Source organism: Vespa crabro, chromosome 4, assembly GCF_910589235.1.
Source record: "Vespa crabro chromosome 4, iyVesCrab1.2, whole genome shotgun sequence".
In the NCBI taxonomy this organism is placed as follows: domain Eukaryota; kingdom Metazoa; phylum Arthropoda; class Insecta; order Hymenoptera; family Vespidae; genus Vespa; species Vespa crabro.
In genome coordinates this window covers 7,016,041-7,033,286 of record NC_060958.1, presented here as the reverse complement: position 1 = coordinate 7,033,286, position 17,246 = coordinate 7,016,041, and the positions used below count along the sequence as shown (strand labels likewise).

The window sequence follows — 17,246 nt, the reverse complement described above, 5'->3', positions numbered from 1 at the left end:
TAGTGATCGTGAGTGAAATTTTCGTATCGTGCTGAAAGAAAGAGAGAGAGAGAGAGAGAGAGAGAGAGAGAGAGAGAGAGAGAAAGAGAGAGAGATAAGAGATAGAACTCTTATCTTGAGTGAAAGCATCTTCGAATAAATATAATACGTAGGATAATATATAAAACATAATTAGATATTAGAACGATAAATGTGTCATTAATGATTAAGCATACGTTATGCGAATCATCTCGACATTGTAATAACGTAACGATCATATAAAAACATTGAGGAGGAAAAAAAAGAGAGAGCGAGAGAGGAGGGGAACGATAAAGTATAATTAAACAGATAGCGAAGATAGCCGTGCTTATCGCAAGTCAGGTTTATAGCGATAAAGATCGCGAACGATGTGTGTCGTTTATTTGTAAGGTTTCCTTCTAATAGTCGTTCTAACTATTTTCCTATTTTTTTTCTCTCTTTCTCTCTCTCTCTTTCTTCTTCTTTTGTTTCCTTCTCTTTTATTTTCATCGTTTATTTCTTTTTTTTGAAAGGTTCAAGAAGAAGGGGCCGATCGCACGCTAGAACTTGCTGCGGAGAGGATCTTCAGAGTCTTCAGACACTTCACGTGATTGGACGTGCCGAAAGACAAGAGAGTCCAACCGGTAGCAACGCCAATACCACCAGCAACAACAACAATAACAACAACAACAATAATAATAATAATAACAATAACAATAATAATAACAATAATAATAATGGACAGGATCAACCGATAGTCGATTACAGAAGATTAGTCTTTATAAGTTCGGATTCTTCGTCTGGTCGTGAGGAGGACGACGCTGACAGCAGTTGTTCCAGTTCCTCTTACTTGAACGGTTTACCACGCGGTGGTAGTCACGCTCAGTCCCTCGAGGATTGCGATTGGGATTATTTCGAGAGCGGTACATTACCGCTTCCTCACGGTATACCAGTCGCCATTGGTAATAGTAACATAACCACGGATCCTAATATTTCCCAGGATTGGAGTTGTTGTCCTGGACGTGGTTCCTCGGCTTGTCAGGTAAGTGAATCATTGGATAGGACAAATAATCGACGAATAAAAGGATCAATTTGATTGGATGATACGTATGTACGTATGTATGTACGTGTCGCGGATTAAATACGATAAAAATAACTTTCTATTGTCCTATTTAATTCTTTTTTTTTTTCTTTTTTTTTATAAGTCTAAGACCAAAGGACGATCAGTTCGATTGGATACACGTACATATATATATATATATATATATATATATATATATATACATAAGTAAAGTACGGATAAAAGAATAAATTTATAAAAGATAATATTTTTTTATCGGTGAATAAAGGAATTTTAATAGGAAACGAAGTAAATGCAAAAAAATCTCATTTATTTCGATATTTTATTTAGAAGAAATAAAAGGAAGAAATAAAAGAGAACGATTTAAGTGTCCAACAATTTTCTCATTAATCGATGTTACGTTACATTATTATCATTGATCGGTTAATCGACGACAAGTGATAGAGATAACGGTGATTGATAAAAAAAGAAATGAGACACCACCAATCGGTCACGCATCCAAATCCATTATTTATTCTTACATTTAGGCTTGCGGGGGTTCTGGAAGCGCAAACGTACTTCCGGTACCCGTCCCTATACCAGTCCCAGTACCATATCCGGTGCCGGTTCCGGCAGCTCTCTGGACCGGTGATTTTGCAGCGGCAGCGTCCTCAATGATAAGTCGTGTCGGAGATTCGGAGCCCGGAACGTTGAGGTTGAGAGGAGAGCCAGGAGCACCTTGGTTCGCTTGGCATCCAAGATTTAATCAGCCATTGCATCGCGGTAGACTCGATCCAAGACTGACCGGTATATTCGATCCAACCAATTGTAGTTTTAGGCCTGAACAAGTGATAGGTCCTCGTCTTTACGAGTCAAATAACGAAACGACAATTTCATCGGGCAATGAATCTAACAATCGTAATAATTTGCACGAGAGCATAGCTGAGTCGGTTCAAAATAATCGTGAAAATAAATTAGGCAAATCAAATACAAACGCGGAAGAAAATTTAATGAGCGAGACATTGATGAAAAAGGAATTATTAGTCGAGTCCGCGGAAAAGGTGGTTGAAAAAAAGGATGACTCTGCGGACGTTACCAAAGCGGAGAAACACGTACAGATCGAGAACAGGATGGAAAAGAACGAAGTGGAAGAAGAGGAGGAGGAAGAGGAAGAAGAAGAAGAAGCCGTTTGCGAGGATTCCTTGTCTTCGTCATTCGAGAGCAGAGCTCAAATGATCTATCAAAGATCTCACGAGGATTCAGGTAGTTCATCTGGACGTTCTTCGGCTGACAGCAGTGACCTCGAGGAAGATTCTACCTCTCATAGATTTTCAAGAGTATTCGTCGTCAACGACGATTCTTTTACAAGCGACAACGACATCGAGGACAACGGTGAAGAGGACGATTCTGATTCAGCTAATGAGCAAGGTGGTGTAACCTTGAAACGTGTTACCGCATTGCCAGAGGAAGAATCTGTTATTTTGCAACACGTACGTTTATTAAACGAGGATGGCGATTTTGAGGATATCAATGGGAATCAAAATGATAGGAACAGAATCGATGAGGTTGAAACTGATCGAAGAAGGGTTATTAATCCAAACGATAATTCTAATTCGGAGAGAAATAAGAGTAATCGAGATGGACGTCAACGTGTAGATGTTGATAATGACGATAGAATACCATTGTTGGTTGATCATCGACTTATACCAGAAGAGATTTATCTCGCCGATGAGAGCGAATCATTAGGTAACAAAATAGAATTGAAATCGGTTAGAGTCTTTGATCCTGATAGCATCGATACAACCTCGAACGTTCCTCCGATCGAGGAAACTAATGATAATCACTCGTTAGATTCAGAAATGATTTTTAATGTAAATCCTATTAGGAAGAGCGATAGATCGATCGGGATCGATCGTTTGTCGAAAATCGTTAATCCAAATGATAACGAGAAAAACTACGTAGAATGTGATTTATCTAATTCGAGTGAAAACTGGGATTCCACGATAATACCAGACTCGTTGGAAATATCAAGAGAAGTTGCACAGGGATATAAGTTCTTAGAAATCTCAGATGATTTGAAAAAATTCAATTTGAACGACGACAAGAAGAAGAAGGAGGAGGATGTCGTATGTAGAAACTCGTTTTACGATAACAACGATTGTGAAACGCCAACGGATAAGCTTAACGTTTTATCGGAGTTATTGAACGACAGTACCTCAGATCGTAAGAGAGATAACAACGAATTGGTTCGTAACGTTATCGGCAATTCGTTTTTATCCTCGATGGAAAGTTCGACGGGTAACGAAACAACAACGACAGGAAGTGAGGAGGTGAGCAGCGATGAGCTTCACGAGTACGAGGTCACGCCGTTCTGCAATTTTAACGCGGCTACAACAACGATTTCCGCCGTTAATGAGGAATTGTTGTTGTTGAACCGTGTAAAAGTCGATAACACATTGAAAAGTATAAATGACAATGACGGGAATGACGACGAGAACGACAACGAGAACGACAACGAGAACGACAACGAGAACGACGACGAGAACGTCGAGGATGAGAACGAGGATGAGAACGAAGAGGTTAACAGCGAGAACAAGGAAGAAGAATCGATCGACGATAAGTCTTTACGTAACACCAGTACGGAGAGTCTTGCTGGATGGAACAATTACTTGGAAAAAGGTCTTACGGTATCGGATAGGAACGAGGAAGAGTTGAGTAAGGTGTTGGAGGTGAGTAAAAAGTTAACGGAGAAGGAATTAAACGGTGAAAAGGACGTAGCAAAGAAATGGGCAGGCCGGGATGTAGGAGATGTTATATCAAGCAAAATTCAAGAGATCTTCATGAGCGCTGAACGTGCCGAACGTGGAACGGAGACTGCGCACGAGCATGGCTCGTATACGGTGAGAGGCGATAGTCCTGTTTCGAGCGAGGTAGTAGGAAGCAACATCGGAGGTGGTAGCTGCGACGGTGGTGGTAACGGTGGTGACGTTGACGGTGAGGACTACGGCGGCGGTAGTGGTGCCGAGGAAGGTGGTAGTGGTAAATGCGATGATAGTGATGGTGACTCGACGGAGGGGGTATCGACACGGTTTCGCTCAGTCGAGCGACGCCCGTCCACTCGAAAGGAGAATGGATTCCCTCCTGCCGCGTCGACTAAGGATTCCACAAGAGACGCAACTCGCTACTTTCCCTCCTCGACGATATCTTCGAACAACAATACCGGTTTCAACGACAACAACAACAGCAACAACGCTAAATATAGGAGCCTCGTGATGATTACCCAAGAAGCTTCGTATCAACCGGTGAGCGTGATCACGTCGGACACTACGACCTTGTTGCAGCCGGATGAAGTCCACACGGCTGGTCAGGGTCTGGCCGGGTATTTCCAGCTGGCGCTCGAAGCCGTAGCCGAACAGCCTCACCGTAAGACAGGTCAACCTCCAAGAAGACCCCTCATGGTTAAAAGATTGCCGACCAATGTGACGAATCATTCAGAAACAGAGGTAGACAGTGGCTTGAGCGTGGGTAGTGCCAGTGAGAGCGATGACGTATCGGTTAAGAATGCCAATAAGATAAATAATCGTTTGGAAGGTAGTAACGAAGAATCTCAGACGAAGGATCGACAGAATAATGATCATAAAGAAGGATTGCGAGCACGTGCATCTTCGCAATCGAGCGACGATAACTCTGCAACTGGTGGGGTTGTTATACTCGAAGAAGGATTAGCCGATGATGACTCCTGGGTCGAGGAAGTCTCTCACGACGAGGATGAACCTGGCGCTACGACAGCGACCGAGGAGAGTTCCGAGGACGAAGCTAATAATCTTGGTGATCGGGAAGAAGAATTACGAGGATATCACAGGCAAGCTATTGACTTTACCCTTCATACTATCGTCGAGGAATCATGCGAGGAGAGCGAAGCCGAACCCAGTTTGGCTGCAGGTAGCCCATCGAAAAAACAACGACCGCCGTCTGCCTCGGAATTGGAAAAATATTTTTTCTTTGGACTCGGTGGCGATGGAAACAATTCGAGCATGGGATCACGTGAGGTCGATAGTCTGTCCGAGACATCGTCAATTTATTCCGAAGGTCTTGAATCTCTTGGACAAGACGAACCTACCAGTACTACATCAAACACCAGTACCACCACTGGCTGTCAAAGTCAAGAACGATTGAATTCCAGCGATGGATTTCTCAATTCTTCGAGATTAGAAAAGTACTTTCTATCGGAGTTTCTTGGATTCGATCAAGATAGACGTGATTCTGACGGATCGGTTGGTAGCGATTCCGAAGGTAGACCAAGTCCAGAGGCACAACGAAGGAAACGTCTTGTTCGTGCTAGAGGTACAGGCCGTTCGCACAGTTCTTCTCTCGATAATCTATTGGCCCTGACGCAGAGCTCGCAAAATTTGAGTTCCCAAAATTCTCTACAAGATCTTAGTCTCAATCAAGATCTTCAAGAAACTCAATCAGAAGGATCCTCGACCGAAACTGATGGGGCAGAGGATGGACAAACCGCGGTATTTGGTACGGATGGACAATTTGATACGGTCAAAAGGAAAAAGAAAAAGCCTAGAAATTTAGGCACGCAAAGTCCTCGTGTACCGGACGACAGAAACAAAACTCCAGAGCCTAACAGAGAAATGATATTGGTAGGAGAGGTGGTAGTGGAGGACGATACGGAGGCCGCGAATTCTGAAGATTCCGAGAGAGCAAAAACACCTCAACCTGAATGTGCTTTGTCTTCATCCTCGTCGCCATCAATAATTCCAAACGCATCTACGACACCCTCTCCGCAAATTGTCGATTCATCGAGGAACCTTCTCTCGTCTTCTGCCGATTCTATCGCTTATAATCAAAGATCGAAACAACAATCGAGAGACTCCGGCTTCGTAGGTAGTTGCGACGATCTTTTGCAACATCAAAAAATACCAGATGACGTACAGGTTAATTCCGAAATTAATCAAGAGACGGGAAAAGATCGTGCAAGAAAGGAAGGTAACATATGCGTACGTACGACGGACGATACTATTTCAAACGAAACCGTTGTCGATAACGAAAAGAACAATTCGATAAAGATAGATCATCCTATAAATCACACGAGTATGCCGCACTTGCCAAATGCATCTTTATCGCGCAAGGATAGCTTTAACAATTGGTCGAGCGACGAGGAAACGAATCTGATGATGTCGAAGATGCGACAATTTTTCAAAACCATGGTCGCAAACTCGAATGGCCAAGGACAAAACGTTGGAAATGCAAATTCTACCGGCGCCTCGCCAGCACCGAGTCCACGATTACCCGGTTATACGTCCAAGTCAAGGATTTGTCCGCAGAATCGTACTAAACCACCGCAATTGGTATACTTCGAGAACGAGTTGACCAGATTAATGAAAACTGTACCTGGTATACGAGACGAACAAGTTCGAGAAATAGTCGAATATTTAAGTTCTGAGGATACTTGGTCAGATTCTTATGACAGTTCGGATTATACAAGTTCTGATTTAGAAGGGGCTGCTGGTGGTCGTCGTTCGGCATTGCAAGAACAAATATCACAAAGTTGTCAACAGATCATAAGCAAGTTCGATACAACCTCCGGTGAAAATCTTTTGAACGAGAAAGATAATAAAGAAGATAAGAATGGTACTAACAATCTTCAGGGCCCATGCCTCGGTAGGGATACCGCATTCGTTTATCAAAAACTAGTCCAAAGTTTTACAAAAATGGCAGGTGACGGTGTTAGTTCCGATACAAATTCAACGCCCCACAGCAGTCCTCCTTTGATCGCAAAGGTGATGCATCACATAGGAAGTCGATTGGTAGCACTTATGCACGAAGTATCCGAAGGTGGTCCAGCCGTTCAACATCATTCGACTACAACATGGAGAAGATACTCGCAACATCATCGGACACCTTCGTCTGCCTCAACTACGGAAGACGATGACTCTACCTCGGATTCGACTAATCCAACGTCCTCGGCTCATCTCCAATTACCTAGATCAAAGTCTCACGATCCTTTGTTACTTATTAATAATCATCCTAATACGTCGACCGGTCAGGAGGGAGAAGAAAGGGAGGCTAGCGATTACGAGAGATTCTCATGGCGCGGTAGTTTCGAGTCAGCATTAATGGCTGCTGATTCGAGGACAAAACTAAGCCTATTGGCTTGCAGCGGGGACGTTAGTGGAGTTGGGGCCAGTGCTAGTGCTAGTGCTTTGGCAATGGCAGCTAAAAGACGCAGTGCCGGTGATTTGTTGTTCAATCCTAGGAGCTTGTCGAGAGAGCAATTGGATAGAGTAAGAAGTTGCGGTTCCATTGGTGGTGGTAGCGGTGGTGGAGGTATAGGAGGTGGAGGATGTGGAGGATCTATCGAGGAAAGGATTTGGAGTAATAGAAGAAGATCTTCCGTTCCAGACGCTAACACTAGAGGAGAATCTGGTGAGACTAATTCTTTTCTTTTTTTTCTTTTTTTCTTTCTTTCTTTCTTTCTTTTTTTGCAAACTCTCCTCCATACGAGTTCCCCAGAGAGAGAAAGAAAGAGAGAATGAAACAAATAATTACTTAATAATATTTTATATAAAAAAAAGTCTTATTTCTATACTCTTTCAACGACGACGACGACGACGACATGTTATTATATATGATAGGTGCGTCAGCAGGTGACGAGGACACAGAGGATGAACTGGAATACGGTGCCGGCGAATCGTCACGTGCTACGACACTTCCTCGTGGTATTCAATCGGCATTGAGCGCGGCAACGAATTCTCTTCCACGATTACCGGCTTCGACAACTACGACTGGCCTTACGACAACGTCAACGACCTCATCGCAAATGCACAAAGCTCACAGCGTTTATCATTTTCTACCGCAACATAGCGGCGTTAAATCGGCCAGATATCGACCGCCCGGTTTTGCCAGGAACAGCAACGTAACAGCGGGAACAATTGGTGGCCCGAAACGTGCGGTCAGTGCACCGGGTTTACAGGTTTCGGGCTCGCAAAGTTCTGCGGCTAAACGCGACAATTCTAGAACTAGAAGGCAACAGGCTATCTCTCTGACACCGGGTAAGTTATTAAAGAACTTTTTCATTATAATTATTATTACTATTTCTTTTTTTTTTTCTTCTTTTTTTTTCTTCTTTTTTTTATTCTTCACGATACAACAAACATCTGGATATTTGTTATCTCGGCGTTCATCTCATTGATAAAAAGAGAAAGAAAAAGATATTTCCTTTCGAGAATGAACGGCGTACTTGTTCCCTTTTTTTTTTTCGAAAGTTTGAAATCTTTCGAGAGACATAGATATATAAAAAAAAAAGAGAGAGAGAGAGAGAGAGAAAGGAGGTATATGCATATGCATATTAAGTTCTAAAAGTGCCAGTCGTTTGAAAACGTAACAGGTGTAGCACACGTTGCAACCATATCAACTTTCTTTCTCTTTCTCTCTCTCTCTCTCTCTCTCTCTCTCTCTCTCTCTCTCTCTCTCTCTCTCTTTCTCTCACGAGTACTCTTCTATCTTTGTCTTTACCCTCTCTCGTCCAACGACCTAACGACAATCGATAATCCAACATGAGGTCGTGCCCCGCGTATGCGTACTGATCGACTTTTCTAAACGCTTCTCGTTCACGTTACGCCACGTGAGATGTAACAACCATCGAATACGTTCATTATTACGATCGAATGCATTCACATTTATTCTGCTTCGTCGTGATTTCGGATTGAAAGGGAAAAAAACGGAAAAAAAAAAGAAAGAAAAAGAGAAAGAAATTGATAAAAAATTTTCAATAACGTAGAAACGTGGGGTAAAATTTTATTGGGGAAAAAAGAGAGAAAAGAAAAAAAAAAGAAAGAAAAAAGAAAACAAAAACAAAAAAAAAGAATTGAAGAAGTAGGGAAAAAAATTTCTCTCAATTCGAATATTAATATTCGATATAATATATTTCGGATAAAAGTAATGAAAGATAGAGAGAGAGAAAGAGAGAGAAAGAGAGAAAGAAAGAGAGAGAGAAAGGGAAAGAGACAGAGAAAGAGAAATTACTATTAATATTTAGAGAGGGAGAATGTATTGCAAAAGGAAAAAGAAAAAGAAAAAAAGAAAGAAAAGAAAAGAAAAAAAAAAAGCAAAATAAAGGAGAAAAAAATAAGAAAGTGTTTCGCAGCATCTCTCTTTCGCTCTTTCTCTATCTCTCTCTCTCTCTCTCTCTCTCTCTCTCTTTAATAGTCTTGTAGCAATCAGAACGATCGTAGAATTGCAATTCGTATTAAAAGCACGATATTAAAATTGTTCGTAGACACGTTCCGATCTAACGATAATCATATAATAATATCTCAAAACGATACATTCGAGGTCTTGACTATTGAAGTGTTTTCCAGATAGAGATACAGAGATAGAGATAGAGATAGAGATAGAGAAAGAGAGAGAGAGAGAGAGAGAGAGAGAGAGAGAGAGAGAAAGACAGAGATAGAAAAAGAGAAAAAGAAAGAGAGAGAAAGGGAGAGAAAGAGAGAGAAAGAGAGAGAGAGACAGAGGTATGATTGATCAACGAGGAAATCGATGATCACTGGATATTGAAATACTATTAACGGCGTAGATTTGATAATAACGTTGACGAAACGCGTGTTGTCAAATTTAATGGCAACGTTTTACGTTGTTTTTTCTTCCCCTTTTTATCTTCTTTTTTTCGCTTTTTTGTTTCTTTTGTTTTCCATTTTTTTTCGTTCTTTTTTTTGTTTTTCTTTTTCACCGACAGCAACCTCCGCCAGCTATCCGCACTACCTACACTTCTTTCTATGTTCCATTTTTCTTTTCTGTTCTTTTTTATTTATTTCTTTTTTTTTTCTTTCTATTTTTCTTTTTCTTTTTTTTTCTTTCTATTTTTCTTTTTCTTTTTTTTATACGCCTCTCTTTATGCCTCATAAATTAATCTCGCGTAATTAAAATTCAACCCTTTTTTTCCCCCTTTTTATTTTGTCTCGTTTTGTTTTCATTTACGTATGAAAGTAAGTAATAAAAAGGTTTGCGTGTCAAAGATAACGCGTCGTCGTTCTAACTCTTGGTAATAATTGAATTTACTCATGGCCTCGCTCTCCCTCTCTTTCTCTCTCTCTCTCTCTCTCTCTCTCTCTCTCTCTCTCTCTTTCTCTGTACCGATGAAATTATCTTGCCACTCCCGTCGTTGGTCGCTGCTTCGACAGATCAATAACCGAGAAAACTGACGTAACTCGTAGAATTCCCATATAAAATTTAATGGTAGATGTCCTGCAAAGAAAATAGAATAAAAAGAAAAATGGAATAAGAAAACAAACAAAAAAAGAGATCATCTTGAAATGAGATTTCATGTTCGTTCATTCGTTCGTTCGGTCGTTTGTTTCTTTCTTTTTCTTTTTCTTTTTTTTTTTTTTGTTTTTGTTTTTTTCAAGTATATTTGAACTTATGTCGTTTGTGAACTTACTTGACCTAAGGAACGTCTGGTATCCGATTGTAATAATTACATAAATTACGAATAAATCGATTACATGATACAGATGCACAAATATATTAATGATCTAGCGTAAAATTTCGTATATATATATATGATTGAAATTCACAATTATCGAATTTGTAATATTGTAAACAATGACGAAAATAATTTTTTATTTTTATAGGTAAGATATAAATCTTCTTTCGATTTTTAGATTCGTATATTTGAAATTTTAGATGAATACGCGACAAAATTTTATAAACCCTTCAACAAAGAAATAAATCGTAAATTTTCCAATGAACGAGTACGTTTCGTTTTTCGTCGCAATGTCGAGCGCAATTCACGTTAATAATAATCACGAATCTTATCCATCATCATCTCAGTCGATGTTCCGTTCATAATTGTAGGATTGGATTCCATTATTTCTCGCATTAGTGTTTTGTCCACTTTTTTTTCATTCTTTTCTTTTGTTCTTTTTTCTTTTATTATCCTCGAATGAGAAGATACGTCTTCTTGTAATAATAAACAGGAAACGTTTAAATCCAAGCAATTTTATACCGAATGGATCAATACAATTAAAAAAAAAAAGGTGGATTTGTTGTTAACAATTTGAAAAAGAAAAGAAAAAAAAAAGAAAGAAAGAATTGATACAAAAAGTCCTCGAAAAAGCGTATGATTGATTTTTTTTATAAATATCTATAAAATTTTGTATCACTTTGTATATCTTTTATTTATTTGCTTATTTCTTTCTTACTTACTTTCTTTCTTCTTTTTTTTTCTTTATGTAAAACTAAATATTTCAATTTTACCAAGACGAATAGCTGTTTAAATTAATGAATCTTTTCTTTTCTTTTTTTTTTTAATTGCAATATTACAAGCCCAACACCACGTGCGCATGTAAGTGTATAATTGATTTTTAAAGATTTACTTAATCAGAAACTTTTGAATCAGCGATCTTTTATTTGTTTCTTTCTTTATTTATTTATTTTGCTTTTTTTCTTTACGCAATAAAAAAATATTTCAATTACAATGTTGCAAGATAGATCATAAAATAAAAAGGAAAATTTGCAAAGCGTAAAATAATTGAAAAGTCGAACACGGTTGAATATTTTTAGCCGTAACAAAGTGGTTAAATAAATCTTTGTTGAAAAAACGATTTTCTCTCTACACCGTATTTTCTCTCTCTCTCTCTTTCTCTCTCTCTTTCTCTCTCTCTCTCTCTTTCTCTCTCTCTTTCTCTCTCTCTCTCTCTCTCTTTTTCTATGCTCTAATAGTTCGCCAGGACAATGTTGTGACAAAGAAAACACAATGAGAATTTCACTTTAATTCGCTAAAGGAATAGAAGAAGAAAGATGAGAAGGTGGGTTGTGGGATAGGTGGGGGTTTGAGGTGGCAGGATGAGGAAAAGAAAAAGGCGGCATCCGTTTTGAGGTGTTCATGCGACATGACACGTTCTTCGACTATTTCTCGCGCTCTTTTCGTAACGAGGAAGAGAAACTTAAATATCCTAATAACATAATACCCGTTGCAAATAACTAAAAACATTTTCGACGAGTTGTATTCATCATCATTCTTAAGGATTTAACCGGGTTACCTGAATAACTCGTTGTACCGCAAAAGTCCTCCTCAACAATTTTCGCTGAGTATTCATATTTTCGATCATCTACCTTCGATTCTAAATTGGAATTAATAATGATCGATGAAAAAAAAAATTGTACAGTAGTAACGATTCGGAGATACTTTTTTATTTTTTATTTTTTATTTTTTTTTTTTTTTTTTTTTTAATTTTTCTTCTTTTTATAATATACAAACATTTAAAGTCCTTAATCGTCTTATTGAGAACAATTTTTATTTCGTGCTTCGCGTTTAGAAAAATACAATATACGCTCAATATTTATGATATAAAATAATATAATACGATATAGTTTATAGTAAGATTATTATAAATTATACTGAATTTCATTTATATAAATCTACTGTAACAAGTTGTATCGTTATTATGTTATTTTGTTATTCTAAGAAATTTTAACGATAACATAGTATATAACGTATAATGATTAATTATAAATTAAAAGAAAAAAAAATGTAATAACTTTAGCAACGATATAGGAATTAATTTTTAAGTAACGCGATGCGTTTAGTTGGCAAAAGAAAAAAAGAAAAAGAAAAAAGATAAAGGAACGTTGCAAAAAAAAAAAGATAAAAGAGGAATAACAACGATCAACAAATAGAAAAAAGAAAAGACAAGGAAGAAAGAAAAACGAAAAAGGTTTGTCGGTGTTTAAAAGAAAAAATGAAAGGAAGGGAAGGAAGGAAGGAAGGAAGGAAGGAAGGAAGGAAGGAAGGAAGGAAGGAAGGAAGTATAAGATACATCCGTTACCAGTGGTCTTCGATATCTCCCGGTTTTTCGAGTGGTATTGAATTTTAAAAACGTGTCGTAATTTAAAAGTAACATTAGCACGTAGCTAACATATTCTCGTGTGCAATATCAGACGTCGGACGACGTTTGAACAGAACGTAAGCGTAACAGGTATATATATATATATATATATACTATACTTATATTTTCCGTGGCAAACACATTATATCGTATTTTTACGTCGTCTATATGGTACCGTATCATTAATAATACCATACGCGCACATATTATGCTTTGATAATAATCTCTTTCAAATATTCCTATTTGTCCTTATCACGTATAACGACTGTATATTTTTCAATTTCAATTTTTTCCTTTTCTTTTCTTATTTATTTTCATTCGACATATTTTCATGATCGAATACGTATTCGTAACGACCAACATGTGGATAATTAAATAATAAATCACTGAAAATATTTTCAAAGGAAATGAAAAACATAAAAAAAAAAAAAAAATCCATATAGCCTCAGGATATATCATAGATAAGGTCACAGAAATAATTTTGTTACATTTAGAGATCAATAATAATTCTTTATAGATTTTTCTTTTTTCAATTTTTACACACATTATTATATTTGATATAGTTTCAAGGTACAAAAAAAAAAAGAAAAAAAAACAAAAAAAAGAAAACAAAAAAATCCGCAACGTACGGAATTGATTTCATTTAATTCACAGATTAATCATATATTATACGTTTTTTGTTTCTCTTGAATGTTTTAATTTTTACTCATGCAATATTACATTTCTAAGGTATATTCGTACATGCGATACGTAATAATTAAATAATGAATCTCGAAAATATTACGAAAAAAAAAAAAAAAAAAGAAGAAATAATTTCAATAGATCTCACAAGATAAATATACAAATATAATAACGTCATATATAAATACGATGATTTGATTAAATTCAAAGATCAATGAAATTCATAATTCAAAGTAAACTCTCATTAAGACTTTAAATTCCTTTAACAAACGGTAAAAGTGAAACCTTTCTACGCGTTACCATTTTTCTACGAGTCTACCAAGCGAGATAGAAGCCTCGAAAGCGAGTAATTTAATTATACAACGATAATCGTACACACACGACGATCTATCGCAAGAGGGAAAGGTTAATTAGAATGAGATAGATTAAGCGGATAACAAATTCATCGAAAAAAAAAAAAGAAAAAAAAGCGAAAGAAAACAAAAGGAAGAAAAAAAAGAAAGAAATGAAAGAACTGTCACCTACGTTCGTTCGTTATTTTATCAAAAATCTTGGCCTAAGAAGAGAACACGTAATTATGGAATACTAACAACAAACTAATTCTTTTTTTTTTTTTTTTATTTTCTTAAAGATTTCACTCTTGTGTTCCATTCAAAGTAATGGAAAATGATGCTCGATCGCCAATTAAGCGAAACTTTGTGAAACTTTCGCCGTATACTTGTATATATACATACATATGTATACATATATATATATATATAGGTATATATAACTTGTTGCCGTATATGCTTTGCATGTATGTATCTATGTATTTAAAGATATTTCTGTGCGTAAGTACTACACACATAACTTACTAGATAAATACATACATATATATATATATATATATATATAATTCTGCTCTGATACCTCGAAAGTATTACTAGAATTCAACTAAATCGAAATATTTAAAATATTTTGTATGATTTATGATCAATGATCTAAACGTAATAACTTTAAAAAAAAGGAAAAAGAAAAAAGAGGAAATTAACTTCGACGAACGTTAAAGTAGTCTATTTATATTTTGACGAGCGAAACATAAAGGAAAAGAAACGTACTTGAATAACTTATTTTTCGTGACAAATGAAACGAACAAAAAAAAAAAGAAAAAAGAGGAAAAAGAATAGAAAACCAAACGCGTGTTATTTTCTTTATTTGAATATTCTAATCTCTAAAATATATATATATATATATATATATAAAATATATAGATATAGTAGAGCGACTTATTAGATGGATCACTTACGATGCATAGAATTGAAAGTGATGCATGTTAATAAACACAGAATAATAATAATAATAATAATAATAAAAATAATAATAATAATAATAATAATAATAATAATCGCGAATCCCCTGTCGTCTTTATGTAAATGACGAAAGGCAACTTTCTCACCGAAAGTACTAGATGCGCTGCGTTGAGAGTTCACCTTGACACGGATTCTCAGCGAACAACGACGTTCATAGAAATTGCAGTCTCGTATCTGCAAGTACTCTTACGAAGATTATAAAAGTTAAAGATTTTTCTAGTTAGGTTTATCTATATCGTCGCACCTATTACGACGAGTTCATATAATTTAAAGGTGAATTAATTGATTCAACAAGTTAAACGTCACACTTTAAATGTCGCTTAGTCGTATTAAAAAAAAAAATGGGCATAACTAAAAAGTGATTTTAAAAATCAAATTAATTTAAACGTGATTTTTTTCATGACACTTTTAAGGCTTCTCGTTTAAGATTCTCTTTAAGTTTTGAAATCTGAGAGAGAAAAAAAAGAGAGAGATAGAGAAAATAATTGAAAAAAAAAAAAAGAAAAGAAAGAAACAGGAAAAGAAAACAACAAATCAGACTGAAACGTCGGGAAGAAAAAGTATAATTGATTTGTAAAGACTATAATTAAAAGACACTTTTCGTTCTCGTCCTATAACCAATCTCGATGTACTCATCGATTATGATAGTAATCGTAAAGACCGGTTTTTCTTAACGCCTCGTAAGATATTATTCAATGATTTGCAATCTTTTTTCAACATATTCGATATATATATATATATATGTGTGTGTGTGTGTGTGTGTGTGTGTGTGTGTGTGTGTGTGTGTGTACATGTAAATTTTATTATAGTAATTATTCCCATGGAAAAATGGATAAACTTCGAAGAAGATGATCATCGTATTTTATGGCCTTGAACACGGAAGTTAACAGATTGTTCATGGCAATGAAAGAAATAAATAGAGATAGAGATAGAGAGAGTGGGAGAGAGAGAGAGAGAGAGAGAGAGAGAGAGAGAGAGAGAGAAATAGAAAAAGAGAGAAAAGGCAGGAAACGAAAATCAGCGTTATCGTTTCTCTCGTTCCGTCTGGTAGATTATAAGAAACAACCATCGGACCAAACGAGAGCTCGTTAGTACCACGAACAGTTCGTTCTCTTGACTAAACCATAATACCGAGAGTGCGTTTACGTGTCCCTATAAGTGCAATTATTATATATTCACTTTATTAGAATCTCGTCGTTGTTTAGATTGGAAAAATCATTTATTGGTGATATTTAAGGATCTTGTGAGAGAAATTTTTCACATTAATAATTGTGACTAAACGTTTAACGTTTAACGATTGACCTTGATCTTGATATTTATTTGGAACGAAATTTTTAGAGCAAGAGAGAAAAATATTTTCGATTTTGTTTTTTTTTTGTTTTGCAAAGAAATTAAAAATTTCTCGATTCAACGATATACATTCAAGATTCTCTTGTTGAGTATCAATTTTCATAAAGTAGAAAAAGTGTTTTTCATTTTGAACCTGTGCGAATTTTCGGTATTAATTTTCGTATTGGTGTTTGTTTTTTTTTTTCCAAATATATTCATTCAATTCTTTCGTTTCTTAAAATTCTATCGTTATTATTCTTTTTTCTTTTTTTTTTTTCTTTTTTACATTACATACACAAACATTTTTTCCAAGAGAAAAGAATTTCGTATTCCGAAAGGAAAGTGTTTTGTTACGAATTAGTAAGTGTAATAACCTTTAAAGTGTATGAAATTTTTCGAATCGATCTTTATTTCGATTTGGAAAAAAGTTTTTGAGAAAGAGAGAGAGAGAGAGAGAGAGAGAGAGAGAGAGAAAGGAGAATAAGAGAAAATTTGCTTAGCTCGAAAAGAAATTAAAAGTCCACGGTAAGAAGAAATATGTCAAAAATATCTCGTTACACAACTTTCAAAACCGAAAAATATTCATCTAATGGTATACGACGAATTACCACAAGCCGTTTGTTGAATTGTTGTTATTTTTGTTGTATCCCATCGTATCCCTTTAACTCCACAACTTTTTCAACTTCGTCATCCTCGAAGAATAATGAAATTACCTCTTCGTTTACGACGAAATCCAAACATATGCTAAAAAACGATGAAGATACAGAATATTCGGAGGATCTTTTAATGTATGAGAAAAAATCTCTTAGAAGACGAAATTATCTTTTTAACGATGAACCGTCAAAAGAGACCAAATTGATATATCATTCTCATAGTCTCGATCTCGATCCCAAGGGAAATGTTTTTTATCATAATCAAAGAGAAAGAAAA

At 36.2% G+C, this 17,246-nt stretch overlaps 1 protein-coding gene across 6 annotated transcripts in view; it reads left to right on the top strand.

The window, feature by feature from the left end:
* LOC124423943 (serine-rich adhesin for platelets-like) overlaps positions 1-17,246 on the top strand; it is a 50,707-nt gene that overhangs the window by 28,919 nt on the left and 4,542 nt on the right. For 4 of the 6 annotated variants that reach the window (XM_046962336.1, XM_046962331.1, XM_046962330.1 and 1 more), the window contains 3 exons: positions 531-1,039; positions 1,606-7,495; positions 7,705-8,121. In XM_046962336.1, coding sequence (XP_046818292.1) covers positions 531-1,039; positions 1,606-7,495; positions 7,705-8,121 — 6,816 coding nt within the window. The remainder of the gene's footprint in view (positions 1-530; positions 1,040-1,605; positions 7,496-7,704; positions 8,122-17,246) is intronic. The other 2 variants (XM_046962332.1, XM_046962334.1) reach the window with 2 other exon arrangements.